Source organism: Bactrocera oleae, chromosome 3, assembly GCF_042242935.1.
Source record: "Bactrocera oleae isolate idBacOlea1 chromosome 3, idBacOlea1, whole genome shotgun sequence".
Lineage (NCBI taxonomy): Eukaryota > Metazoa > Arthropoda > Insecta > Diptera > Tephritidae > Bactrocera > Bactrocera oleae.
This window is the reverse complement of record NC_091537.1, coordinates 49870403-49898029: the sequence shown is the minus strand read 5'-3', so window position 1 is coordinate 49898029 and position 27627 is coordinate 49870403. Positions and strand designations below refer to the sequence as shown.

Genomic DNA, 27627 nt, shown 5'->3' with positions numbered 1-27627 from the left:
CGATCACTATATGTAACGGTGTGAGCTCCAGCATAACTTCCAGTGCTGCAGTCGGACACGTATGCACGCGCAGATGCAGGTAAGTCGTTGCAGCTTTGATAATCGAAGTCCTACCGAAGTCTGCAATGCTTTGGAAACCCAAGCTACCGCTCCATATGTTATGATCGGTCTCATAATCATGGTGTACAACCATCTGATAATTCTCGGGTCCATGATTTCCCAGCAAGTCGATTGCACACTATGAGCGCTTTCGTAGATTTGGCTAAGGTCAAGTCCACATGCTGATTCCACCGTAGAGTGGCATCGAGTCCAACCCGGGCCCCGAGGAATTTTACTGCTGCGTTTGCGCTAAAAGGCTCCATCCAAACTCCACCTCGGTTAGGTGCAATGGATGGAGCCATCTTAAGACCTGCTCAGGCCTTAAGACACACAGGGAGTGGACCACAAGTTACGTGGCCCCATGCTGTCAGCCCAATAATGCGACATCTGCCTCAACGGCTGTGCAACCTGCACCATGTTCGCGCACTGCACTGCCACTCCAGTCGAGTGGCCAAGATAGGACCTCCACGGCCCTAAGGAGCTCACACAGACAGCATGACTCCCAGTCTGGAGGCCTAGCCTTCATATTGCACAACACCGTGCAATATCGTTTTATCGATGTTGACATCGACCGTAGGGACACTACCCTAGAATGTCAGGGTATAGCTGTCCGGTCAGGTGATGTCAAACTCGAAATATTTAACATATTCATCCCCCTAGTTACATGTTGCCCAACAGGATATCACCCGAACATAGATGCGCTACTTCGTGGTGAAAACCGTTTGGTGCTAGGCGACTTTAACGTGCATCACGATCTTTGGCATTCCTGCCTGTCAAACGATCGTAGGGGGATGGAGCTGGCGGAACAGATAGACGATTCGACATTCTGCACAATGAATGACGAAGCCCCACCAGAATTATGGGCACCTGTAATAGCTCGCCAGATATTACCATCGCTAGCGGTGGTCTGATAAATAGTATAACCTGGCGACCTATGCTAACTCTCGCATCAGACCATCTGCCCATAATTATCTCGATCGAGAAACCTCCTGACTTTATTTCTGTGGACAACCGCACTTATGTTAACTTTAACAAAGCTAATTGGGTCGGCTTCACAGAATTTACTGAGAGCACCTTCAACGCACTACCCATTCCTACGAACGTCATCGTTGGCGAGCGTCAATTCCGCAAGGTGATCGCTGCTGCTACTGCTCGCTTCATACCGGCTGGAGGAATCGCGGAACTCCGCCCTAATTTCCCAGCCGAAGCAGCTGTATTAGCAAACGAGCGCGACACCTTACGCCATGCCGATCCCTGTGATCCCCGAATAAGGGATCTCAATTTGGAGATTCGGCAAATGGTAAATCACCATAAGCGGACAAAATGGATAGAGCACCTGAAGTCCTGCAACCTCTCCAACGGTGTGAGTAAGCTTTGGACTACTGTCAAGGCCCTGTCAAATCCGAGAAGACATGACGATCGGGTTGATATTCAATTCGATGGTCATGCCTCCTCGGACCCGAAGAAGTGCGCGAGCTATTTCAGCCGACAGTTTACACCGCACCCTTCGACTGACAAGGCCCTTCGACTGACAAGGCCACCGTTCCCACGACAGTCGGGTCTACGTAACCGGAACGGACCCAGGTTTATTCCGGCCAAGGACTGTCAACTCGGCAGAATTCTGCCGCTACAACAACAACAACAACTGACAAGGCCAAACGACGTGTTACCCGACGGCTGCGCAAAATGCCAAAAGACTGCGCACCACTTACTTTCACCGATGGGGAGGTTCACAGTGTCATCAAAAAAAAAGGCGAAATCGTCTAAATCCATTGGCCCTGACGGAATAAGCATGCTGATGCTAAAACACCTAGGCCCAACGGGAGTAAATTATCTCACCAAGGTCCTCAACCTGTCGATATCCATTCTTCAAATACCCGATGTGTGGAAAGTCGGAAGAGTGGTCCCACTACTGAAACCTGGGAAACCCGCCAACAACGGGGAGCCTTATCGCCCGATAACTCTCTTTTCCCCAGTAGTGAAGACACTTGAGGCCTTGTTACTCCCGTCATTTACTCACCACCTGAGCCTAGCAGATCATCAGCATGGCTTCCGAAAAGTGCACAGTACCACCACAGCACTTAGCGTCATAAACGCCCAGATAGTTCATGGCCTGAACCAGAAGCCACCCTGCGAGAGGACGATCCTCGTAGCGTTGGACTTGTCAAAAGCTTTTGACACAGTCAATCACATAACGCTACTTGAGGACCTAGAACAATCAACGTTCCCTCCAGGGCTGAAGCGGTGGACTATGAACCCTAAAAATTTAGGCGTTACGCTAAACAGTCTTTGCTCCTTCACTCATCACACGACCGCGATAACTGCCAAAGTACAGAGCCGCAACAAAATCCTCAAGTCGCTTGCCGGCAGCTCTTGGGGGAAAAGACAAAGAAACGTTGTTGGCAACATACAAGGCAATCGGCCGGCCGGTCCTAAATTACGCAGCCCCAATATGGTCGCCTGGATGCAGTGACACGCAGAAGAAGAAGCTTCAGACCTGTCAGAACAGCCTCTTGATGTCTCCAAACGAACACCTACATAGTGAGGCTCGTATGCTTCCGGTTAAGGAGCACAACGAATTCTCCTCCAAGCAGTTTCTACGAAAACACCCCTGTAGTCGCCTGACTGCAGCGGAGCCGCCTCCTAGGAACATCAAGAGGACTTTCCTTGTTTACGTCGACGACATTAGACAGTACGCCGACCGGACTTCGGACGCAACGAACTTCAGACAGGCACTGACTGTCATTCACAGTGGAGCCATCAACACCTTCACAGACTCCCTCTCAGTGAATGGCGTAATAGGAGTCAAACCACCACCCATAGCAGACATAGAGCTCGAGTTGCCTCGCGAAACCAGAGTGACCCTCGCGCAACTTCGTTCCGGATACTGTAGCAGGTTAAACTCCTACTTATCCAGAATAGACCCCGACATACCAAACACATGTCCTGCGTGCAATGAGTCTCCGCATGACACTAACCACCTCTTTGCATGCCCAACAAACCCCACTCATCTAACACCCTTCTCCCTATGGTCCGACCCCGTCGAAACAGCTCGTTTCCTCTGTAAGTCGATCAGCGCATTGTAATTTCTGTTTAGCGCAATGCGTTTCCCTTTGTAATAGCAGCACTCTGTACTGCGTAAGCGGCTGTCAAACTTGTGTGTTCAAAGAATTTTTGATTCGTCATCTAACTGGCAAACCCAACGCACAAAAAAGGTAAATTCATACAAATAATGTAGTTACATTTACTAAAATTGTTTCTTTTATTAGGGAAAGATGAACACCTAAAGGTGATATTAAAATTTGAAAAAGGGACCTAATATGGGGAAAATTAAATATAACTTTAGCTGTTGAAAAATTCGAATATAAATAAAGGGTTGATTGTGAAAAAACAAAATTAAGATTTGCAACATTAGAACTTAAAACCTAATGTCAGAAATTGAATGTACACTAAACGTATTCAATTTTAATTATATTTTAATATAGTGTAAAAATGCGGATTTATTTCAATGACATTGTAGGTTGATAGTTATTGTTGTTTATTTAAATATTTAATTTAAAATCATGTTTATATTTACCATATTTTAATCCACATTAATAGTAATATGTTCCCACCAAAAATTTTATAAGATTGTATTACATTTAATCTATTCACTAATCTAGACTGTTCTCACTGCCGTTGAAGATTTATCAAACAGCTGTTGTTAACTAGCCGGTCGAAGCTGTAGAATTTTTACTCGCCACAACTCTGTTAGATTGGCTTCGGCAGCCTCATTCCACATTACTCTCCTTTTTTTGATACTATTTTCTGCCATTTTTATTTATTTACTGCATATTGCTTTAATTTTTTACTTTTTATTTTATTTGCTTTTTTAAATTTGAAAATTTGTAATGTCTAAATCTGCTGTGATAATGTGATAAATTTCCCTATTGGCAAACAGATGGCGCTCAATCAGAGTCCCACAGGAAGATTTCAAGTAGATTAGCTTTAAATTTCCTCGGTGACTAAATTAACAGGTGTCATGTTTTCATTTCGAAATCTTGCTAAATCTCTTAGATTAGTGAGATAATCTACCCAACGGCCTAAATCTCGTGATTAAGTGTCGGTCGGAACATGGTATAATCCACATTTACCTTTAATCTTTTGTATTTAAAACTTTTACAAGTAATTTTAAACACTACGCAATTTGAGTAATGTACGTCCGTTTATTTTTTACACTTCTTCATTACTGATTTTTTATACCCTGAACAGGGTATATTAAGTTTGCCACGAAGTTTGTAACACCCAGAAGGAAACGGCGGAGACCATATAAAGTATATATATAAATGATCACCGTGACGAGCCGAGTTGATTTAGCCATGTCCGTCTGTCCGTCCGTCCGTCCGTCCGTCCGTCTGTATATACGCGAACTAGTCCCTCAGTTTTCGAGATATCGATCTGAAATTTTGAACAAGTCTTTTTCTTACCAAGAAGCTACTCATTTGTCGGAACGGCCGATATCGGACCACTATAGCATATAGCTGCCATACAAACTGAACAATCGGAATCAAGTGTTTGTATGGAAAACTCTTTCATTTGAAGAGGTATCTTCACGAAATTTGGCATGTATTATTATTTAAAGCATTAATCTAATCTCCGAAGAAATTGTATAGATCGGATGACAATAGCATATAGCTGCCATACAAACTGAACAATCGGAATGAAGTGCTTGTATGGAAAACTCTTTCATTTGACGAGGTATCTTCACGAAATTTGGCATGTATTGTATTATTATTTAAAGCATTAATCTAATCTCCGAAGAAATTGTATAGATCGGATAACTATAGCATATAGCTGCCATATTAACTGAACGATCGGAGTAAAGTGCTTGCACGGAAAACTTTTTTATTTGACGAGGTATCTTCACGAAATTAGGCACGAGTTATTGCTTAAGGCAACAAATTATTCTCCACAGAAATTGGCCAGATCAGATCACTATATCATATAGCTGCCATACAAATTGAACGTTCGGCATCAAGTTCTTGTAAGGGGCCTTTGTATTTGTGAAGGGTATTATAGCTTCGGCGCAACCGAAGTTAAGGTTTTTTCTTGTTTTTTATAAGATCAAGTGCGTTTCTGAACTCTTAAATTTTGCAAAAATTGCTTTTGAATCTTCGAAACGAGGATGAAGTGTTAAATAGGTTGTTGTTAGCAAGGATATGGACAAAATTCGTAAAATAATAATAATGATTTTGGTATTCGAAAATGAGAGAAAGAAAAGTGAAAGATGCAACTCTTTTTAACGGAAATATCCAATATTATGACTGATCTAAAGATATGATATAGGGTGATCCATTTCGAGGTTCCCTACATTTTTAAAGAAAAAACACAGAAAATTCAAATTTAATGGAGAAATGGGGGTTGTTGTTGTTGTAACGGTTACCTAGTCCCCGTTTGGGTGATAAGTTCCAGTTTGGTTGTCGTCGAGGTCCTCTAACGGGAGGCCCAGGAAACGAGCTGTTTCGACGGAGTCGGACCATAGGGAAAAGGATATTAGATGAGTGGGGTTCGTTGGGCATGCAAAGAGGTGGTTAGTGGCATGCGGAGACTCATTGCACGCAGGACATGTGTTTAGTATGTCGGGGTCTATTCTGAACGTCCGGAACGAAGTTGCGCGAGGGTCACTCTGGTTTCGCGAGGCAACTCGAGCTCTACGTCTGCTATGGGTGGTGGTTTGACTCGTAGTACGCCATTCACTGAGAGGGAGTTGGTGAAGGTGTTTATGGCTCCACTGTGAATGGCGGTCAGTGCCTGTCTGAAGTTCGTTGCCTTGTATGTCGCCAGCAACGTTTCTTTGTCTTTTCCCCAAGAGCTGCCGGCTAGCGATTTGAGGATTTTGTTGCGGCTCTGTACTTTGGCAGTTATCGCGGTCGTGTGATGAGTGAAGGAGCAAAGCCTGTTTAGTGTAACGCCTAAATTTTTAGGGTTGTTTACTGTCGGAATTTTGGTGCCATCGACTGAGATGTCTAGATACAGTGTACTCCTTCGTCCAGTTCGTAAATATGGTCGCTGGGGATTAAGTGGGGGAGAGTGTCAGACTCCTTGCAGAGAAGAAGCGAGAAAGATCGGAGAGATAGCCGTTTACTTTCGAGCACATGCCATCAATTCCATTGCCCGACGTCAATATCGTGCAGTCATCAGCGTACGAGGTCACGGAAATTCACTCTGGTTGTTGGGGAGTTTCGAGATGTAGAAATTAAACAGAAGCGGGGAAAGGACACCGCCCTGCGAAACCCCCTGTTTAATTCTTCTCAGTTTGGAGTTTTTATCTCGAAACAGTATGGATGAATGCCGACCGCTCAGGTAGTTCATAGTCCACCGCTTCAGCCCTGGAGCGAGCCTAGATTGTTCAATGTCCTCAAAGAGCGTTGTGTGGTTGACTGTGTCGAAGGCTTTCGATAAGTTCAACGCTACGAGGATCGCCCTCTCGCAGGGTGGCTGCTGGTATAGGCCATGAGATATCTGGGCGTTTATGGCGCTAAGTGCTGTGGTGGTGCTGTGCACTTTTCGGAAGCCATGGTGATGTACTGCTAGTCTCAGGTGGTGACTGAATGTCGGGAGTAGCAAGGCCTCAAGTGTCTTCACTACTGGGAAAAGGAGAGTTATCGGACGATAAGACTCCTCTTTGTTGGCGGGTTTCGCAGGTTTTAGTAGCGGGACCACTCTTCCGACTTTCCACACATCGGGTGTTTGAAGAGTGGTCATCGACAAGTTGAGGACCGTCGGGTAACACATCGTTTGGCCTTGCCAGTCGAAGGGTGCAGTGTAAACTGTCGGCTAAAATAGCTCGCGCACTTCTTCGGGTCCGAGGAGGCATGGCCATTGAATTGAATTTCAACCCGGATTTGACAGGGCCTTGACAGTAGTCCAAAGCTTGCTTACACCGGTGGAGAGGTTGCAGGACTTCAGGTGCTCTATCCATTTTGTCCGCTAATGAGGATTTACCATTTGTCGAATCTCCAAATTGAGGTCCCTTATTCGTAAGGTGTCGCGCTCATTTGCTAGTACAGCTGCTTCGGGAAATTTGGGCGGAGTTCCGCTTTTCTTCCAGCCGGTATGAAGCGAGCAGTAGCAGCAGCGACCACCTTGCGGAATTGACGCTCGCCAACGATGACGTCCGTAGGAATGGGAAGTGCGTTGAAGGTGCTCTCGGTGCAGTACAGGTGCTGGGGGCGAAGGCATCGGTGCCGATGGAGCCTGTTGGTTGTGGTCAGGAGTGTGGGGCCTGCAATTTCCTCTAAGGAAGTCATCAAAAAGGTGGTTAAGGAGGTGGGTCCTTCTCTGGGAGTAAGGATCCACGAAGTTAGGCCGGTAAAGAAGAATTCATGGAAGAACTACTCCGACTTAACCTTCAGGACTTTAGCTCGGCGTCCCAGAGGTCTGACGTAAGGATGGTCATTCGTCCCGAGAAGGTGGCCTCTGATGGTAGCACCAATGTTGTCCTAGAGCAGTGTTTTTCAATCTTTTTCTTTCGCGACCCCTTTACAGGTTGAAATATTCTGGCGACCCCCTTGTGTCATAGTAAGTCAAAGAAATAATTTAATTTTAATTAAAAGACTACATACGTTAGGTAATAAGTTTTTCCTAATTTGGCAAATTTATCTATTATTCGCGCGGGTCATACTGCATCGGCGACGTTGCCACACCGCAAGACATGATTGTCGTTGCCGTAACAGCAAGCGTTCCGCGCGCGCCACCCGCAATGTTCTTTTGTTTCAACTCTCATTACTCAGTTAAGCGTTGTCGCCCATGAGTTCATAAAAATATAAAATGGATAAATTCCTCAAAAGATCGCAGCCTTCAACATCTGGTACGAGTATCAAATCATCAAAATGCGGTGGTGAATCGAATCCGAAAAAAATAGACATTATGACAGTTATTTGAAATACGGGTTCACAGTCGTAAATAATAAACATCAATGTGTAGTTTGCGGCGATGTTTTATCACGTGAGAGTATGAAACCGTCAAAGCGTATGCGGCATCTCACAACCAAGCATCAAAAAGAAGCTGATAAGCCGTTGGATTTCTTTGAACGAAAGTTGAAAGCTCTTAGTCAGCAGCAAAATACTATAATTCAGGTAAGTAAGAAAATAATGAAAAAAGCGTGGGGTGCACTATAAATGAGCTCTTAAAAAGCGCCCCACCCTTTTTTTACAATAATACTATTTTTATACTCTCGCAACATGTTGCTACAGAGTATAATAGTTTTGTTCACCTAACGGTTGTTTGTATCACCTAAAACTAATCGAGTTAGATTTAGGGTTATGTATATATAAATGATCAGGATGAAGAGACGAGTTGAAATCCGGATGACTGTCTGTACGTCCGTCCGTCTGTCCGTCCGTGCAAGCTGTAACTTGGGTAAAAATTGAGATATCTTTATGAAACTTGGTAGACATGTTTCTTGGTACCGTGAGACGGTTGGTATTGCAGATGGGCGTAATCGGACCACTGCCACGCCCACAAAACGCCATTAATCAAAAACAAATAAATTGCCATAACTACGCTCCGCAATAAGATACAAGACTGTTATTTAGTACACAGGATCACATTAGGGAGGGTCATCTGCAGTTAAAATATTTTTTAAAAAATGGGCGTGGTCCCGCCTCTAATAGGTTTAATGTGCATATCTCCTAAACCGCTAATGCTATTATAACAAAATTCACTGGAAGCAAATATTTTTAGCACTTCTATTGACGGTGTGAAAATAGTTGAAATCGGGTGGCAACTCCGCCCACTCCCCATATAACGGTACTGTTAAAAACTACTAAAAGCGTGATAAATCAAGCACTAAACACGCCAAAGACATTAAATTTTATCTCTGGGATGGTATAAGATGACTTTATAGGATCCGCGTTCAAAATTAGACAGTGGGCGTGGCACAGCCCACTTTTAGGTGAAAACCCATATCTTGGGATGTGCTTAACCGATTTCAACCAAATTCGGTGCATGACGTTCTTTTCATATTTCTATGTTATAGTGCGAAAATGGGCCAAATCGGACTACAACCATGCCTATTTCCCATATAACACCATTTTAAATTTCATATGATGCAACAATGATTATATCTGGGTAAAACTTTGCGTGAATAATACGTTTAAAGTATGCCACCTTGTGACCAAAAATTGTCTAAATCGAACCAAAACTGTTCAAGCCCCTAAGTACTAATTATGTGGACCCCAGTGCCTATAGTTGACCTTCTACCGAAAATATCAGCCAATCCACAAAGAAATTTCAAACGAGTATACCATTTGACTTTGAGAGGATATAAAATGTTTGGTTACATCCGAACTTAGCCCTTCCTTACTTGTTTTATACTATATTTTTACTGTTGGAGTTTATTTCTTTGTTATTTGTATACAACTTTTGATTATACTTAATTTCGGTGTGCAAAGGTTCCGCCAAAGGAAAGGTATTGACAAGAGTTCTGGAACTGAGAGCTGATTTGTTAATATTCTTACAAGATGCAAAATCAGAATATGCTTAGAATGTCTTCTAAAATTAGCTACTGATGGCATGCTTAAAATGGAATTTTATTCGCAAAGTGTCGACGTATTTTGGATGAAAAGAAAACACGAATATCCAGAGCTGGCAAGGGAAGCTCTTAAATTATTAGTGCCATTCGCCACTTCATACTGACATTTTCTTCAATGGTAGACATTAAAACTAAAAAGAGAAATAGACTGCAATTAGAAAATGATTAAATTATTAATGTTTCAAAAATAACACCACAATTTGATAAATTAATGAAAAATAAACAAGCATATCTTTCTCATTAAAATTGTGTTTTTGTTGTGTAAGAACCTCGACTTTTTCTTTCAGCTGGCGACCCCCCGAGTAAGGCTTTGCGACCCCCTTAGGGGTCGCGACCCACAGATTGAAAAACACTGTCCTAGAGGGTACGAACAAAATGATGTCCACCCTCTTGGAGGCAGGTAGGTACTACATTAAGTGGTTCTCCTTTCGGGTGCGACCAGATAGCCCTTTGCTGGCTGCTTTCGGTGTATGGGTTTTGATCACAAAGTGGCTGAGTGTAAGGCCAAATCAGATGTCTGTCGGAGGTGCGGTCAAGAAGGCCACAGAGCAATTGCGCATTCAAGGGTAGACCAGCTAGGCATTTTATGATGTAGCAGTACTTCTACCGCCACCTTGATAGCAGCCACTTCCGCTTGCAAAACACTACAGTGGTCCTGAAGCTAAGATTTACGGAGAGCTTTTTGCTGATAACTCCCCCCCCTCCAACTTTCCCTTCTAGCTTCGATCCATCCGTGAAAAAGCTTAAAAAGAAGAGGTGCCTCTTCTCCAGCGGCTTCTTCCCATCCACATGTCCTTCGTCGGCATATGAGAGTGGCCTCCGTGACGCAGTGATCTAAATTTTCCGGAATGCTGCTGAAGGAGAAAAACCAGCTTCCCTGAGCCTTAAAGCACACTTCGCAGAAATGCACCTACGAGCAAAGTCCACAGGTACTATATTTAAAATAGCATTAAGAGCTAAAGTGTTGGTGTAGGCTCCGTGGACCAGCTCAAGCTTTTTAGCCAGAGGCTAAGCCCTAGGTATTTCACTTTATTATCAGGTTGAAGACGTGAACCCCCGAATAAGGGGAGAGGCACATTTGGGATCTTATACCTCCTAGTAAATGAAACCATTTCGATACTTGAGTTGACGGCTAGGCCGCCCAGTTAAATAACACGTTTAGGTACCCTTTGGTGAGCTCGTATACGATATTTAAGAATTTTTCCTGAACCATAGAACCACATCATCAGCATAGACTGTCACTCTACAGCAAAGCAGTGTCTACCGATCTGCCTTTGATATAGGCATGCTGCGCTCGTAACAGTTTACCCCTCGGTATTCTGCTCCTAATGTACAGATTCATAAGTCTCTCCAAAGTTTTCAACAGAAACGCAGATTGGCTGATGGGTCTGAAATCTTTTCCACCGACATGAGACCTTTTACCGGCCTTCAGAATAAACCTAACCTTAACCGGTCTCCACGCCTTCGGGACATGGGCCAATCTAAACCAGTTCGCGTAGATGGGGGTCAGTCAGCTACATGACATCTTGACCGTACACTGTAGTTGCGCTAGTATAATGCCATCAGGCCTCGGGAATTTGAAGGGTTTGAAAGATTTCAACGCCCAGGTAAGGTGACGATCATCCAAAAGGTCCAAAAAGGCTGTACAGACATCCTAAAGTTCCCCCAGAGCAATTTAGCGGAAAATGAGCATCTAGGTGTGGCTTCACTGACTCCTCGCTGCTCGTTGTTCAACTACTATCTGCATTTCTCAGATACCACAATGGAGTAGGATTTTTTGCAAGAATGCGCTTAAACCGTGAGGAATCATGACAAACCTCTACACTACCGCAGAAGGTTCTCCACGAGGCTCTATTGGTTTTCTTGAACTCGGACTTGTAAATGACAGTCCAGCCTTGGACAAAGCCCAGTCGTCACTAGAGTCCCTTTTACTTGCTTTGTTGAAAAGTATTCTGCTCGAAGATCTGATCTCCGTTAGCTCCGAAGTCCACCAAGGGGCTTTCCCTTTGCTTTTTTGAGTTCTCAGAGATCAGTAGCTTTCAAGAGTAGTTCTACTAACTGAGCTGAAAGCCTCGACGAGCTCATCAATCGCATCCGCAGTTAGGATCGAATCCATTTAGGGTGCGGTTGAAAGAGCTGAACGAAGCTTCCTGCAATACAGGACCCAGTTGATATTCCTGAAACTTCTATAGGTTTTGAGCTCCGGGCGCGAGGCGTTCAAGCTGAAACCAATATACTTATGATCGAAGAAGGAAGGGTCGTCTAGAACCCTCAATTTCGAAATCAAGGGAGAAATTCCCCTAGAGGCTAGCGTAACGTCAAGGACTTCCGCCCTGCTAGCTATCACAAAGGTAGGGCAGTTTCCCCTATTGCATTTAGAAAGGTCTACACTACAAATAAAATCAAAACGGGACTCTCCTCTTGCGTTAATATTCGAGCTCTCCGCGACGGTGTGCCTTGAATTGACATCCGAGCCTATTAAGACTGCGGCTCTTTTGTGCCTGGCGTCTGCCACAGCCCTCCTCAGCAGCTAGGCTGAGATAAACCAGAGTTCTCCAGCACTTCAGCCTACCAGTGACGACATCCTCGTTGCTGAAATTAAGCGAAAGAAAAACGTTAAGTTCATTTCTGATCAACAAGTAGGCTGTGGTTCTACCTGTGCTGCTTGCCGCCAGGAGCCTATGGCTTCTTGTCCTTAAACCAGAGATTCCGTTGCTGCTCAGCCACGGTTCTTGGATAAGGACGAAGCAATAGATCGGCGCAGGCCTCCTTTGAGCGCTGGAGGTTAGTTTGGAGGATCCTCATCTTCCAAACTTCTCTCCAGCAGTGCGAGTTCCGCACCATCATCTGTACTATCGATCCCAGCCTCCTCGAACAGGCGATCGAGACTGAAAATGGATCCATCATCTTCTGACGGGCCGCCCCCCCCTGCACACCACATCCGAGAGGATAGGGTCGATGTCCACTTTCCCATTTGGGGGAGATTATTGCAGTACCGCAATATCTCTTCAACTTCGGTTGGGGTAGAGGGTTCGGCCGGAAGCCAGACACGAGCCCGAAGGCACATCGGGAGATCCGATTTGGCCACCGCCTCGAGCCTTGCTCCCTTTCAAACTTTCCCACCTTATAAAGGAATGCCGACCGTTCGTCGGCACACCTTATGAGTTTATAATTGCCGAGGTTCCACCCGGCACTTTCATATCTTGGGGTGGTCCAGCGCTTCCCCTGACCACCTTCATAAAAACAGCGGCCGCTACCCGCTTTCACTCATCATGGGAGATGGCTCTATTTCCCCTGCTGCGGTCATACACACCGAGCTCTATTGATCTGGCGAGTTTAGCGATTTCGTACCGTGGGAGGATTCCCCCTCCTTCGACCTCTGTCGCTTCATCAAGGTGTTGGGCTCGCTCGGCTCAGCTACAATTACCGATAGTGATAACAAAAAAAATCTTTGATTTAACGCGGCGCGCTGACAAGCAAGAGATGTTGTCTAGACACCGCTGTTAATATTGCCAAAAGAGCATGCGTATTGCACATGTTATGAAAAACTTATCTAAATTACAAATAACCATTGCTGTCAATATCTGTCTTTTTGATGACTTGATGCTTTACTTTCATTTCTTCAAAAATTTATAGCGGCAACATAAATGCCAGCAAAGATGTTCTTATGGCTATGGGTAATCCTATATTTACTTTCTCCAGATCAAAAATATATACAGATATAGCCGCCAGAAGATCAAGAGAAAGAAATTCTGAAATATTTTGCGTTAGTTATCACACGATTATGAATTTTCTATTGAATTTTCTTTTAATTTTGTTTTTTATTCTTTTGAAGAAATTGGTAACATTTATTTTTTGTTTACTGCACCATGATTCATTTGGTACAGGGGATCGTAATGGAAAGGGAATGTTTGGTTTAAAAGTTTTTAAAAGTGGGCGTGGCGCCAACATCTAGAATGTTTAATATACATATTTCGCAATCAACTAAAGCTATATCGACTACACTAGCTGAGGGTTTTTCTATCACTTCCGCACACAATGTGAAAGTGTGTGAAATCGGGTGGTAATCACGCCCACTTCCTGTATAACGGTTATGTTGAAAACTATTAAAAGTGCGATAATTCTTAAAAAAAAACACGTCCGAAGCATTTAGTGTTAGAATGCATAGGAGTCACAGGTCACAATGACCATAGGTAGCGGTGCATACATCTATCCTTATCTAGGGGCACCGCCCACTTTAAGATGAAATCATAAATTTGGTGCCTAACATTATCCTGGTATTCCTATGTTACATTGCGAAGCTGGGCTAAATTGGACCACAATCACTCCTGTTTCATATACATACCATATAAATATATAACAATTTTAAATCAAGCACCAGTCAAGCTATCGGTAATATGATATGATAGTAATGTGCCTTTGTGTCAAAAATGGATAAAATCGAGCTTTTTAACATATTCATGGGTCAATCTATGAAGTATTTGAGGTGGTAGTTATAAAAGTAGATCAAATTAGTACTAAGGTTTTAAATCGATACACGAGTTATGCCAGCTCCCATTCACTACATTCTGAATATGTCGGTCAGTACGTGAGTATCTTCATAAAACTGAATGAAAACATGTTCTGGAGTATACTTGAGTAATGTCAAAAGTTAATGCAATAGTGATTTCCGCTTTTTTCTAAAATGAAATTAAATGCAGATATTTTTTTAAACATCATGTAGTTTACGCTGAATTTGAAAAAAAATATATACAAGTATGTATTTAATTTTAATTGTGGTTTGTTCGAAGTAAAGCCTGAAATTGTTTTTCTGGAACGACTTGTGTTTATTTAGATTATATTATTTAATTTGTTGTTGTTTGCAATGTTATTGTTTTAGGGAAAAACAACGTCAAACAAAAGATATATTCATCTTATTCCAATGGTTGTTGAGCAAACGGGTAGAGGCGAGCGCGCTTACGATATTTTCTCACGGTTATTAAAGGAACGTATAGTGTGTGTAATGGGACCGATACATGACGATCTAAGCTCCTTAGTTGTGGCCCAACTGTTATTTCTACAATCAGAAAATTTTAACAAACCAATTCATATGTACATTAATTCTCCTGGCGGAGTTGTAACTGCAGGACTGGCAATATATGATACAATGCAGTATGTAAAACCCCCAATTTCAACATGGTGTGTTGGTCAAGCATGTTCTATGGGTTCTTTACTGTTAACTGCAGGTACTACAGGGATGAGATATTCCCTCCCCAATGCTCGGATCATGATACATCAGCCTTCTGGAGGAGTTCAGGTATGTTTGCTTATATAATATTTAAACTTTATTGAAACTCTATGTTATTAAAAAAATTATAAAAAATAATGTCTGTTAATTTTTGTTTTCTCGAGGCGAATTCAATTCTTTATGTCTGTCTATTATTCCGTCCATTTTTTTTCGTGCAAGGCATAATGTGAATAAAAATGCAGATATTTTGGTAAGAGTTGCATATGTGTTCCTTGGCAATCTGAGGAGGTTAGTATTGTTGATGGACATAAATCCGTAATCGTAAATCGAAAGAAAATATACTGGTAAAAATAAATTTGAAACGGGGGTATTTTAAAAAGGTAAACGTGGTCTTACCACTAATAGATTTTATGCACATATTTTACAAAGTGCCAAAGTTATAGGTATCCACCAAATTATTCGACCAATTTCTGCACAACATTATCTTGGCATATTTATATAAGAATTTGAAAATTTGTACTACAACCACACCTACTTCGCATATAACACAATTTTAGGGATAATGATTAATTTTGCAAAAAATCATAGAGTTATTATTTTTGAACAAAAACATTAAAAATCACAAATAATCATTATATTTTATTTTTTTTGTGCTCAAAATAAAACACTTTTAATCACAGGTTTCTTATGAAGTGTTTTGCTAACTTCGTTGCAAGCTCCTTTAGAACAAAAATATATCTTCCTTTTCTCTTTTGGAAATAACAAAAAAATTTGGTAAGAAATTATTATTTCGATGAACTCGTTGCAGCTACAATCGTATTTGCCGACACTTTTTGAATAACTGTCAAGTTTTGGATACAATGGTAATAAAATTTGCAATCTCCATGCATACCAGGACATATCCAGTGTGTGAAGGGCCCTACCTCAATAGTTGCGCTTAATATTCGATTTTTTATTTTCGGAGGGGCGGAAATACCATACCATAAATTTCATTCTTGAGATGTGTTCTAAAAGGACCTGCAACAAAGTTAGCAAAAACCTTCATAACAAACCTGTTATCTAAAAATTTATTTAACTTTGCATGATTATTTATGTTTTTAATTTTTTTTTGCTCAAAAATAATAGTTATTTATAATTTTTTGAAAAATTAATCATTATTGGTGAAGAAAATCATAAAAATTCTAAATCAAAAAATCATTATGGAAATGCTAAGGTCGTCGAAAAAAGTATTAACATAACGTTATCTGTTTTTTGTATGTCGACTTTTAGTGCTTGATTTTTTCATTTAAAAATCGCAACAATAATCATTATTTATGGTCCTTGATATTTTTCCACCACATTTACAATTTATAAATCATGCATCAATGATGATATCGGTATATTAACCTTGCAGAAATAGTATTGCATCAATCATCTACAAACGGTTGAAATTCTTCGTACAATTTCACGGCCTCCATATACCGAATATGAGGACCTCATATACCCCAGTCAAATAACACGCTTTACGAAAAAACTATATTATTTGTTGCCCTGGATATCTTAGCAAATTTTGATGGTTTCAAGTGCCCAGAGAACTCATGAAAATATTGAATGTCTTCTTTTTTTTTTGTTTGATATTTGCATTTCTTATATTTTTATCAATAATCGGCTTATTGGTAATATAATATGTACATTTTTCCGGTCATATTTAGGGATCTGTTCCACTTTTTCGCCCATACCAACATCTCATGCTCTTTACCGAAAATATGGGAAAAATTATGTGGAAGGTTTTACAAGTAAGGTTCAATAATAATCACACGTGGATATATCTTAACCTATAATCTGCTATATGTCCAGTTTTACTCAAAAGTAATTTGCTTGCGATTAGAAGCATTGAGATTGTTAACAGGAAAATTAAAATCTACTATATGTCCAGTTTTACTCCAAAGTAATTCGCTTGCTCCTAGATGCATTGAGATTGTTAACTGGAAAATTATAAAGAAGAACCCATAAAAGACGTTAAATTAAGATATTTGTTGTTTGGTTGTCGTCGAGGTCATCTAACGGGAGGCCCAGGAAACGAGCTGTTTCGACGGGGTCGGACCATAGGGAAAACTGTGTTAGCTGAGAGGGGCTCGCTCGTTGGGCATGCAAAGAGGTGGTTAGTGTCATGCGGAGACTCATTGAACGCAGGACATGTATTAGGAATGTGGGGGTCTATTCTGGATAAGTAGGAGTTTAACCTGCTACAATATCCAGAACGAAGTTGCTCGAGGGTCACTCTGGTTTCGCAAGGCAACTCCAGCTCTACGTCTGCTATGGGCGGTGGTTTGACTCGTAGTCCGCCATTCACTGAGAGGGAGTCGGTGTTGATGGCTCCACTGTGAATGGCGGTCAGTGCCTATCTGAAGTTCGTTGCGTCCGAAGTCCGGTCGGCATACTGTCTAATGTCGTCGACGTAATCAAGGAAAGACCTCTTGATGTTCCTAGGAGGATATAATATATGTTCTCAACATTTGTCTCTGTTTACTTCAATGCTTACTTATTTTTCAATAAAAATATATCTGTTACTTTGTTTCATATTTTCTGATTTTTGTAATGTAAAATGAAAATAAAGATTTAAAAATAAACGTGAGCAAATCTTACACAAATCATTGGGTCAGGCAGGTTCTGAAATTCACTACCGAGTGAATTTCAAGCAAATGCAACATTTTTTTTTTTATTAACGTATCCAATCAAGCAAAAATAAGCTTCATTGCGACAAACATTTTTTGTGAAAAATGGATATTGCAGATGCATTGTTTAATTTCGTTCAATGTAGACAACAGAATTGATCGTTCGGTTGGGTGGTAAGAGTTCAAAGTAGACAATTCCTTTATAATCCCACCAAACTGATAACAAAATCTTCTTTTGATGAATACCAGCTTTTGATGTTGTTTGAGCTGGTTAACCTGGCCTACTCCACGATCTTTTCCACTCGATATTGTTGTAAGCAACCCATTTTTCATCGCCAGTTATCATTCGTTTTAAAAATGGTTAATTTTCATTACGTTTCTTTAGCAAATCGCAGCTGTTAATGCGTTGCGTTAAATGTGTTTCTTTCAGTTCGTGAGGAACCCATGTATCGAGTTTTTGAACATAGCCAAGTTTTAAGTGATTTTCTATGCATGTGCGTGATACCTGAAGCTTCTCTGCAATCTCAAGTGTTGTACTGTGACGATTCGAATCGATTATTGCTTTGATTAGGTCGTCATCAACTTCAACTGGACGACTAGAGCGTTTTTCATCTTTGAGTGAAAAATCACCAGAACGAAATTTTGGCAAACCAATTTTGACACTGCCGTTCTTTTATGGCTTTGTCTCCATAAACAGCAAATAACTTTTTGTGAGTTTGCGATGCGTTTTTTACTTTGCGAAAATAAAAAAGCAAAATATGACGAACATGTTCCTTTTGATCTTCCATTTTTCAACGAACGCCAAACGAAAATTACGCAACCGATCAAAAATCTTTTTTTACTGATTGAGAGCTGAATTGCCAACTATCAAATAACAAAATGTGTTTTACATTTGGACTACGCCAGCAAACCTAAAAATTCAACTGAAGCAATCTATGAGTGAAATCCGCAATTACTTAGTTGCCAACCTAATATAAAGGGTCTAACAACTACGCTGACAATTTATCGTCGATTCTGTTTTGTTCTGGCATTCGTATTCGCCACAATGCCATCCACCTAAGTCGGATCATTCCGATTATACATCTTTGCGGTACCTAACGCTTCAAGAAGTTCCAGATGAACTACCTTTGTTTTATTCCTAGGCCTTCCAATGGTCTGTATGCGACACACTACACGATGATTGGTGATATGGTCGGTCCCAACTACACTGTAATTTAGCCCTTTATTTCGTTGTGGGTTCTATAACAAAACCCAATCTCCTTCAACAAATTCCTCTTAGTTCACTATAGCACGTATTTCTCTTAGAACTTCGGGAATTCTCACCTTCGTAATAATCATAAGAGCTCGAGAGCTTTGCTATTTGAATTGAAGCCCATAGACGTTGAAAGACGATTTTACATATCAGAAATGCTATATAAAAAAGTCATTTGCATCTGATTACGACTGGCGATCAACGGTAAACCCGAATATCCGTGAGACCATTATTGGAGACCGTTACCGACAACAGTTCGTCTAATTAAAGCAAGCGCTTGCCGAAAAACGACCGGAATTAGCGACTAGACACGAGGCAATAATTTTACAACACATAAACACTTTACCGGTTAAAATCTATTTGGAAAACAGCGGCTTGGAAGTTATGTCTCACCCGCCCAAAATAGATCACAAAAATTTGGGAAAATGTTATATGCAGAGTTGCACCTGAGTGACGTAATGTTCCGATGTATTTCAGTTTCACGGAACTGGCGGAGCGGTATGAAGATTGGGGGTGGGACTTGGTGGCCTTGGCACATACCTCAATATTATTAAGAATCTTCCATCCTTTGCATGTGTTACACCTAACTCAGGTGGAGTTTAGATGGAAAATTGCTAAGAGTTGCTCTAGTGGTAACAAAGTTGATTTATTACTTATCGATCTAAACAAGGTTAAATCATCGAAATAACAGCTCTTGACTGGATTAAATCGTGGTCGATTTGTAACGTAGAACTGGCTACTGTGGGAATTGTAACGCCTCATAAGAAGCGGTGTCAAAATTAGACAATGGGCGTGGCACCGCACACCTTTTGGAGAAACCTTATATCTCAATATATATATGTATTGCACTTTTAAATTCCTGATTCTTTCGTTTTACATTAAATAAATCGAGAGTCAATAACCAATATTATCGAAATAGAACTGTTTTATACCCTCAAAACACGTTTCTACCAAGTCTAAAAGTTTTGTTCACGTGTTATTTGTATCAACTAAAACTAATCGAGATAGATATAGAGTTATGTATATATAAATGATCCGAATGAAGACCAGTAGAATTTCAAATGACTATCTGTCTGTCCATCTGTGCAAGCGATAACTTGGCTAAAAATTTAGATATCTTAGATTTGTCCCAAATGTTTCTTGGGACCATGAGAAGGGTGGTATTGCAGATGAGGGGAATCCGCCCAATCCCACGACCACAAAATTGTAATTTAGTACAACGTTTCGCATTAAGAAAGAGCATCTGTGGTTTGAAAACTTCTAAAGAGAGTGTGGGTCCCGCCCTCTACAGGTTTAAAACACAAATCTCACAAACTATTAGAGCTATATCAATCAAATTATCTCAAGATCTTTTCGCTACCTCTTCCGTCAGTGCGAAAATTGCCAACCGTGGTACCGCCTACCTTTAACTAAAATCCTATATCTCAGGAACTACTCAACCAAATTTGTTGTTTAAGATTTGCCACACTTTCCCATCTTACATTTTAACTTACAACTGAGAACATCTGATTATTTCACTCTCTATGATATACATATATATATTTGAAATTCACAGACAGTATTTTCCCGATAATAAATGCCATTGTGGCAAAAATAGATAAAATGGGGTAAATACTTCCTCTATCTTCCATATATCCAATATATAATTTCGAACTAGCAGTTGGCTTTATACCGTTTATGTCGAAAATTTGATATGTGTGAGACTTAAATGAAATTAAGTGGCCAAGTTTTTTGTAAAATAATGTTGTTTAGCGCTGAATATAAATGAAAGTGATATTGCCCTCTTGTCGATGTTTTCCTCATAAAGCAAATATATTTAATTTAAGGTTAATTTTAATATAAATATCTTAGACCAGGAGCAAAATGTAGTATAGAAACTAAATGAGTCTACTACCTATCGTACAAGTTAATAAAATACAAATATAATTGTAATCCATTCATAATTTTGTAGAGTAGCGAATAATGAATTCTTTCGTAACGCAATATGTTTCTATAGAGTACGAGTATAATAGGTTTGATCACCTGACGGTTGTTTGTATCACATTAAACTAATCGAGATAAATATGGAGTTATGTACATATATTTAAATGATCAGGATGACGAGACGAGTTGACCGTTTGTCCGTCCGTCTATCCGTGCAAGCGATATTTTGAGTAAAAATTAGGATATTTTGATGAAACTTGCTACAAATGCTACTTTTAAGGAAGCAGATGGACGAAGTCAAACCACAGCCACGCTCACAAAAAGCTATTATACGAAAACCTATGAAGTGCCATAACTAAGCACTAAATTACGATACAAAACTATAATTTGGTACAGAGGATTGCAGTAGCGAGGGACACCATTGGGCCCACCAAGTGGCAGTAGCCCCGCTTCATAAATGGTCAAATATCTTTCGAACCCCTGAAGCTTACTCAACCAAACTTGCTGAAAAGAAGTATTTTTACCACTTCTTCATACGATGCGTAAAATCAGATAATAACTCCGCCGACTCCCCATATAACGGTTATGTTGAAAACTACTAAAAGTGTGATAACTCACTGTATAAATGCGACACTAGCATTAAGATACACAACCAAGATGGTAGGGAAAAGCTTTATAGGAGCAGGTGTAAAAATTTGACAATTGGCGTGGGACCGCCCATCTTTAAGTGGAATCCTATATTTAAGGAACTACTAGACTAATTTCAACCAAATTTGGTGTGTGAGGTTAATCAAATTTCTATCATACACAATTGGGCTATCATCCCTAAAATAGATGAAATCAGGGCAATACTTCCTCATATACCTAATATACGGATTTTCAAACCTCGACTTTCTAAATGAAATTTAGAGAACATCTCTTTCTGGTAATGATATATCGTAATACCAAAACTCGATACAGTCGGATCAAAATATTCCCAGCCACCTTATATAAGAGAATTGGTAAGAATTATATAAAAATTTCAAACTTCCGGTTGGCTTTACGTATACTGTATATATCACTTTAATAAAATAAAGTGAAAGTATAATATTGGATATACTATAGTTTAATACCGAAAATGTGCAATATCGATCCACGAATTACCTAAGCTGTCACATACTATATATAATGAATTTCATTAGTCCAGAATGAAGTTGGGATTTCTTAAATTTTGCTTAGACTAATTGGTTGATAATTTCCTCATATACCCCATATATTGAATGTAGCTTTGATTCAATTTATATCACATATATATGCATATTTCAATTTAGTTTATAAGTTTTATCGTAATATCAATATTTCGGACATGCAATATGAAGTAATGTAACTAAGTGAATCTATGAGTGTGAATCACATGCGGCCACGCGGAACAGACTATAATTTCTTTTCGCTCTTTCGGTATTTTCTTAAAAACGGCTTGATTTGGAGCCCGAATTCACCGGTGGAAAACGAAAGGGATCCGTCCTTTGGGGTATTGTGCTGGAAACCATGCGAAGTGTTAACCCGGAAGTGTCACAAACAAAAGAGCTCATCCAACGAAAATGTTTGAACTTGTTTGCGACGTATAAAAGAATAAAGAAGCGGAACGATGCGATGGGAAAAGGTACCACGACGTGGGAGTATTTAAAGGTTTCGATTGCGTTTTTGGCAGTCGACATTTCCTTGAGCCTCCAAAAGGAAACTTTCAAAGCTCCCTGCAATGTTTTGTTGAAAGTGGAGTGAGTGAGGAGGAAAGAGGGGCCAAGTGGATAGTGTCACCCAAAAGAAGCGGCCGAAAACTGTAGTATATGAGACGTTGGAATTTTTTTAGCGAAGAAGCGATGCAAGTGGAAAATGTAAAAAATTTTAATTACCAAAGAAAGAATTAAAACCATGTTGGAGTTAGGGCAAATTGGAGTTGTGCGAAAAATAACAGAAAGCTAGTAATTCCTTCATTAGTGTCATTTATATTTTTAGGTAGTGACATCATATCGAGATCATTTGAATTTTCTAAATTTACAGGTATATGATTGTCTTCAGGATGAACTGGATTGCTTTGCTGTATAAAGTTATGTAAAATTGCACAAGTCAATACCATAGTTGATATGTCTTCTATATGTCGCCCATCAATATGATTCCATATTTTGAACTTAGCTCTCCAAATGTTTGCTCAACAAATACTCGTGTTGAACTCAAATATTGTCAATTATCCCTAAAACGAGCAATTAAGTATTTTGAAACAAGATATGCTGAATCGGCCAGGATAATTGCATCTTTCGCAAGTTTTATCTGTCCAGACGTGATCCCTTAGTAAAGTGGACACATTGGCATCATGGCAGCTACCTGGGTAGCCGATAAACACACACTAAAAAACGGTACGTGCTGTCGCATATGACTTAAATAATCGAAAATATTATATTACACACAACATCTTGAAACCGCTCTATCTGCCAAACACATACCTGCATAATAACTGAAAATTTTTCTTTACGGTCAAATTAACTAATTGCATCTCTTTGAGGAGTGTTAATTTTTAAATGCGTTCCATTCAAGCATCCAACAACATAAGGAAATGAATTTACCCAGCTTGTTTGAAAGATTTCCATTACTTTTTTCTGCCGTGAAACTGATAGCCAACAAAAGTATTTCATTTTTATTTTCGTTTGTCTTGATTGTTTTGAGGTTAAGTTTGCAGTTCTTTGCCCAACATTGAATCTATCGGAAAGCTCGCGATAAGTGACTTCTATTGTTTAGCTTCTAAAGAGTCTTATTCAAGGAATGGTCCAAGGAATATCCCCCATATGGTGTTGACAAAAAAGGTTCTAACGCATTCTTCAAGACGAATTAAGTTATTTATCAGGCGCTTCCAAAAAATCAAACCACAATACTTACAGCAAATGTTTCACGAGAAAAGATCAAATGCGTGAAATATGTATCATCATGATATGATGGACTTGTTTTCCAAATTTTTGCCATCTTTGTCACTGTCCTCGTTTTTGAAATTTCGTCAAGGAATTTTCTATCGCTATATTTATTAAAAGATTCATGGTGAAAATCTCACGTTCGGTTACACAATTCGCGCAGAATGTTGCAATGATTTTGCTTAAGTATCAGCTGAGCATTTACAACAGTGTTACATCAAGTATCAGGGCTGCAGTATTGTCGCAGATATTGAGTTCCTCGAATAAGCCCTTTATTCCGTTTACTGAATAAAACACAAAAAAGCTTTTCTTGGCTTGTATAAATACGTCCGATTTTATTGTTTACAAATTTTTGTATTTAAATAAAAAAACAAACATTATTTTTAATTATAATATAAGTTAAATTAAATTTAAAAAAAATAAAAAATTATAAATTTTTCTTCGCGTGTCAGTCCTTATATTTCGAGCTCATTTTATAAGTCTCACTAACTTGGATATGATTTAGTCTACAATTTAATGTCTTGTTTTTAATTTTTAATATTTTTGATAAATAACATGTCACTTACTTATTTTTAAATAAAAAAAAAATAAAACTCGATACCGCAAAAAGTACCGTTATAAAATGTTCCCAAATATGCGTAACACTATGCTAAGTTGTGAATGGCCGCAGGTGTATGTTAAGAAGATAAAATTTTTGATTGTACAAGCCCATTCGGTTTTTTAGAATAACGCATGTTAAACTGTTGCTCAACATTTTTTAATAGAAAGTTTTGTTAACACTTGAAGGTATTTCCTTGGCTTTAATCTATGCAAGTTACGAGAGTATGAAGTGTTGGGTTACAGCCGAACTTAGCCCTTCCTAAGTTGTTATTTATTTAAAATTTGGCCAATATCTGAAAAGATGCCTCCGGCTTTGCTATTTGAAAAAAATTGTTTTACCAACACTTGAGAGTTTTTCCCAAGCTTTGTCCCTGCTACCCTGCTCGGTAAAAGCCGAACGTAGTCCTTCTTTACTTGTTGAATATATTTTGCCAATACCTGAAAGTGATTCTCAAGCTTTGTTCATTGCAAATTGCGAACGTATAAAATATTCGATTACACTCGTTCATTACTGATTTCACCATCCCCACTTCTAGGGCACAATAAACCACAACCCTACCCTCACTTAAGTGATTAACCCTTTTATAATTTGTGTACTCGGAACAATCAAACAGTTCAGTTTTTAAGTACATACCTACTCCACAAGATTCTCTAGGCCGTCGAATACAAGATCCCACAACTCCGTATGATTATTCGGTTTCTCAGAGAATTTCACTTGAAGTTTTCATATTGGATAACACAGCTCTACCAAAATAATTATATTATTATTCCTGTAATTGCGTAATTTAATTAAATGTAATGAAATGCAACATACATATGACATATATTAAGAGAGTTGACTCTGAATTTATTAGTCTATAAATGCTATTTCTATAAAAAACGAGGTAAATATTTAAAGGTATTCCTAATTGTATAACTTATACAGCTCATGCGTGCGGTACCCACTAGTTAAGAATTATATTTCACCATCGCTTATGCATGTCAACTTTAATATTTAATAAATAATGAATAATCGTAAGTGTAAAATATTTGATGCTTCCATTTTCATGTCAAGCATATTCAAAATGTGGTTAATATGCACTTTATTAATAACCTCTTTATTTAACCCAAGTATCAACTTGTAGAAGAAATTGATAGGTCAGTTTGTATGGCAGCTATATGCTATAGTCGTTCGATATCGGATATGACAAATGAGCAGCTTCCTGGGAAATTTTCATAGCGATAGCTCAAAAACTGAAGGAATAGTTCGCGTATATACAGACAGAAGGACATGGCTAAGTCAACTCAGCTCGTCACGCTGATCATTTTTATATATTGTATGTATATTCTGACGTTTCCTTCTGGATTTTATAAACTTCGTAGCAAACTTAATATACCCTGCTCAGGGTAAAAAAAATAAAACTTCTCATTTTTCAAATTGCTTGTTCGTTCCATTCCAACTATAAGATAATTTCCTATATTTACTCAAAGAAACATATTATATTATTTAACATTTTATCTTCAAACATCGAATTTGTATTGGATTTTTTTTCGAATTAATCCGTTTTTATTTTGTATCATATCCTTGAATTGAGACTAACTTAAATAAGCCAAAAAATAGATCTTAATTTTTAGAAAATCAAATCAGAATGTTCAAAACTTTAACTATGTTACGTAGTTTTTCCTGCTCTCCTAGAGCAGACCGGCCCCGAATCTTGTAAATACATATACCCAATGTACCCGTACTATATTTCAAGAATATAAATACTAGGTTTGGTTTATATTTTAAACAATAAATGGCTGTGCATATGTGGCAAAAAAACTTATCTTGATATAGTACTTTTTCATTGTCAAACTGTATACTATCTTTTTTATACTTTTTTAAGCAAAGTTGTGGGAAATTTTCAAATTTGATTTTTTTTCTAACAAACATTTTCATGTCAGTCTAACGAATTTAGTAAATATTTTTGCTCATAACTACCCACTGTACACTTTATCCTTCCAATTCTGAAGAATCTTGTTAAAAAAATGTGTAATAATAAGTATTTTTTCATCTTCGTTGTTCATAAACAACAACTGAAATTCCGAGTTATGGCTAAAGGTAAAATAATTGTTTAAGAAGATAGGATCAGCAGTATTTTATATTCAGCTAATCTCATATTTCTTCTTATGGTTAGATAGAAAAGCGTAGGTACTTATTGTAGTGTAATGTACCCGAATTATTTTACCATGTAAATATTTTTACTCTAATTTTGGAATATCATTTTGCGAAAGTAGGATCAGCAGAATGTTATATTTACGTAATCTTATATTTCTTCTAATGGCTAGATAGAAAAGCGTTGATACTGATTGTACTTGTAGTGTAATGTACCTGAGTTATTTTACCATGAATTTTATTGCAACTTATGAATATAATTTTGTGAAAGTATTGAATCTTTTACGCATCAAAATCGAAAAGAACAATTAAAACAATTTCGAAATTTCTCAAAGTTATAATTAATAGATATTATAGTTAGGCGGTCAGAAAAAAACATCGGGACGAGATCACTGTAGTTCACGCTGCCTGTAGCGTTGGTTTATTACATATGCAAGAAGATAAGAACTTTAAAATAATGTTTTATGACTAATGTAATTTTAAATAATTTCTGTTTATTGATTTATACATACATATATGGATTATTAAAACAATACTTATGCTTTTTTACTCAGGGACAAGCAACGGACATACAAATTCAGGCAGAGGAAATTATAAAGCTGAAAAAACAATTGATAAACATATATGTGAAACATACGAAACAATGCTACGATAAGCTACAACAGGATATGGAACGTGATAACTTTATGTCTCCAGAAGAAGCAAAAAGGATAGGTTTAATTGATCATGTTCTGGAACACCCCCCCCAAACGGAGGCAGAGGGGGAAGTTATGACAACATTAAAACATTCAAATGGGTAAACATAGATAAAAAATTGTACATATTAATAAAGGCTTTTGAGGCGATAAAACTATTATGATTTTGTATATAACTATACTGATTTTTAAAATAATAAGTTAAAGTATCACTCGTTTGAGTTTAAATAATATTACACCTTAAATCCACCAAGTTGGTAACATAAAATAAATGCTTTACAGTTCTTAAAATGTCGTATAGTTAAGAATACCTATTTTATACTCTCGTCACTGTCGCTACAGAGTATAATAGTTTTTATCACCTAACGGTTGTTTATAACACCTTAAACTAACTGAGATCAGGGAGATGAGATGAGTTGTAGACCGAGTATTGCAGATGAGCAGAATCGCACCATTGTCATGCCCATAAAATGTTGTTAATTAAAATCGAACAAAGTGTATAACTAAGCCACAAATGAAGATACAAAACT

At 38.9% G+C, this 27627-nt stretch overlaps 1 protein-coding gene and 2 pseudogenes across 1 annotated transcript in view; 2 read left to right on the top strand and 1 right to left on the bottom strand.

The window, feature by feature from the left end:
* The window catches only part of ClpP (Caseinolytic protease proteolytic subunit), a 32731-nt gene extending 5475 nt beyond the window's left edge, over window positions 1-27256 (top strand). The window contains exons 2-3 of the mRNA XM_036366866.2: window positions 14553-14969; window positions 26957-27256. Of these exons, the coding sequence (XP_036222759.1) occupies window positions 14553-14969; window positions 26957-27202 (663 nt within the window). The 3' untranslated portion in view covers window positions 27203-27256. The remainder of the gene's footprint in view (window positions 1-14552; window positions 14970-26956) is intronic.
* Window positions 22179-23354, top strand: LOC138856417 (uncharacterized; annotated as a pseudogene).
* LOC138856416 (uncharacterized) lies at window positions 23113-23738 on the bottom strand (annotated as a pseudogene).
* Window positions 27257-27627: the final 371 nt, after the last annotated feature.